Source organism: Atta cephalotes (genome assembly GCF_000143395.1).
Source record: "Atta cephalotes unplaced genomic scaffold scaffold02055, whole genome shotgun sequence".
NCBI classification, from domain to species: Eukaryota; Metazoa; Arthropoda; class Insecta; order Hymenoptera; family Formicidae; genus Atta; species Atta cephalotes.
The window spans coordinates 856-2434 of record NW_012132119.1 but is presented as its reverse complement, the minus strand read 5'-3'; the positions used below and the strand labels follow the sequence as shown (position 1 = coordinate 2434).

General features: G+C 31.9%; 1 protein-coding gene across 1 annotated transcript; it reads left to right on the top strand.

Moving 5' to 3' along the window:
- Window positions 1–177: 177 nt before the first annotated feature.
- On the top strand, window positions 178–1023 carry LOC105625501 (lipase 3-like; the record flags this gene model as incomplete). The annotated part of the gene is made up of 2 exons (XM_012206826.1): window positions 178–379; window positions 909–1023. Coding segments are annotated over 2 exons (317 nt in total), but the record flags the coding sequence as incomplete, so codon positions are not given.
- Window positions 1024–1579: the final 556 nt, after the last annotated feature.

The following is a 1579-nucleotide window of genomic DNA, read 5'->3' as shown; positions in this document are numbered from 1 at the left end:
TTTAAATAAATGTAAATTATTGTTTGTTTTTATTGTTTTGATGATAGCATGTTTTGAATGATGGCATTCCTTAATTCTTTTTATCAATCTTTTGATATCAATTAATCTATTTATGAGTCTTATTACCAATCAGATAATTTAATTCTATTGGTATCAGAAAATTATTTTATTGAACAGCTAGATTTAGTGGAAAAGTACGGTTATAATGGAGAAGTGCACGAGGTGATCACCTCTGACGGTTACATTTTGAACTTGCATCGGATAACAGGACGAACTAATTTCAACAATTCGCAAGTGCAAAAACCTGTGGCATTCGTGATGCATGGCCTTTTATGCAGTTCTGCGTGTTTTATTATTTCTGGACCGGAGAAAGGTTTAGGTAATGAAACCGTATTTTTAAGAAGCATTTTTAATGAAGCAATTCCTAAACAGAAGTGTACTCGTTTAAAAGTTATAGCATATAAAAAATTTGAGTAACAAGACAAGCAATAAGCAAATTAATTTCGGATTTACTGCTTACATTATTGCGTTACATTCTCTTTTAGGACTTAAGCACAAAAATGACTGTAACTGAGTGGTGGAATATAAATTGTAGTTGTAAATTGATCAAACATTATTCGTTGATCTATAACTACGACTTACGACTCAGTTACGATCATTTTTGTGCTGAGGCCTAGCGATTGACCAATTCATTTACGTCTTACTATTTCAAATTTTTTTTGTGTTATACATAGCTTTTTCTTCAAATTTTAAAGAAAAATATATTAAACTATATTAAAATAAAATAAAATCATATAATTACCGATTAAAAATTGAAAAAAATATTTTATATTTTTATTTTTAACTTCACCCTCGTTCCAGCGTTTGTATTCGCTTTAATAAAAATATTATATCTTTTGAAATTTTAGCTTTTGTTCTGGCGGATGCAGGATACGACGTGTGGCTCGGTAATGCACGTGGCAATGTATATTCACGTAAACATAAACTCTCGACTATTCGAAAGGAACTTTACTGGGATTTCAGGTGAGGATAATGTATTAACAAAATTAAAAACTAATAAAGAAGAAAAAACGCAAACGTAAGTAAAAAAAGCGATTATAGGATTAGTAGATTTGAAGATACGTGAACATAAGACAGCAGACTTGACTGACTTGGCAAGAATCAGTCACTGGATCATTACTCTGTCCTGCGAGCCTAAGAATGTCGTTATCGTCATACGACATAACTTGCAAGTCGTAAGAAATTGGCCAATCACAGTTAAGTACTATATGAGAAGAATAATCGACTTTAATTAGTTAATTTCTTATGGCTTATCGCTTACGATTCTATTGTAGAATAGACTTAAACGTAACTTGCGTCAGCCAATTAAATTGTTTCAATTAGAACAATTGTTTCAACTAGAACAATGCATAGAACTTGATGCATAGAATTTGATTGATTGACGCAATTAATGCCGCACCCTGGTGGCACCACTGCATTCTGAGATATTAATCAGTAAAGTTTACGACTGTTCGGTTTAGGAAATCTATCGGAATATCAAGTCATTTCCATATGAGGCGTGAGCTTGAGTCATGAGCTA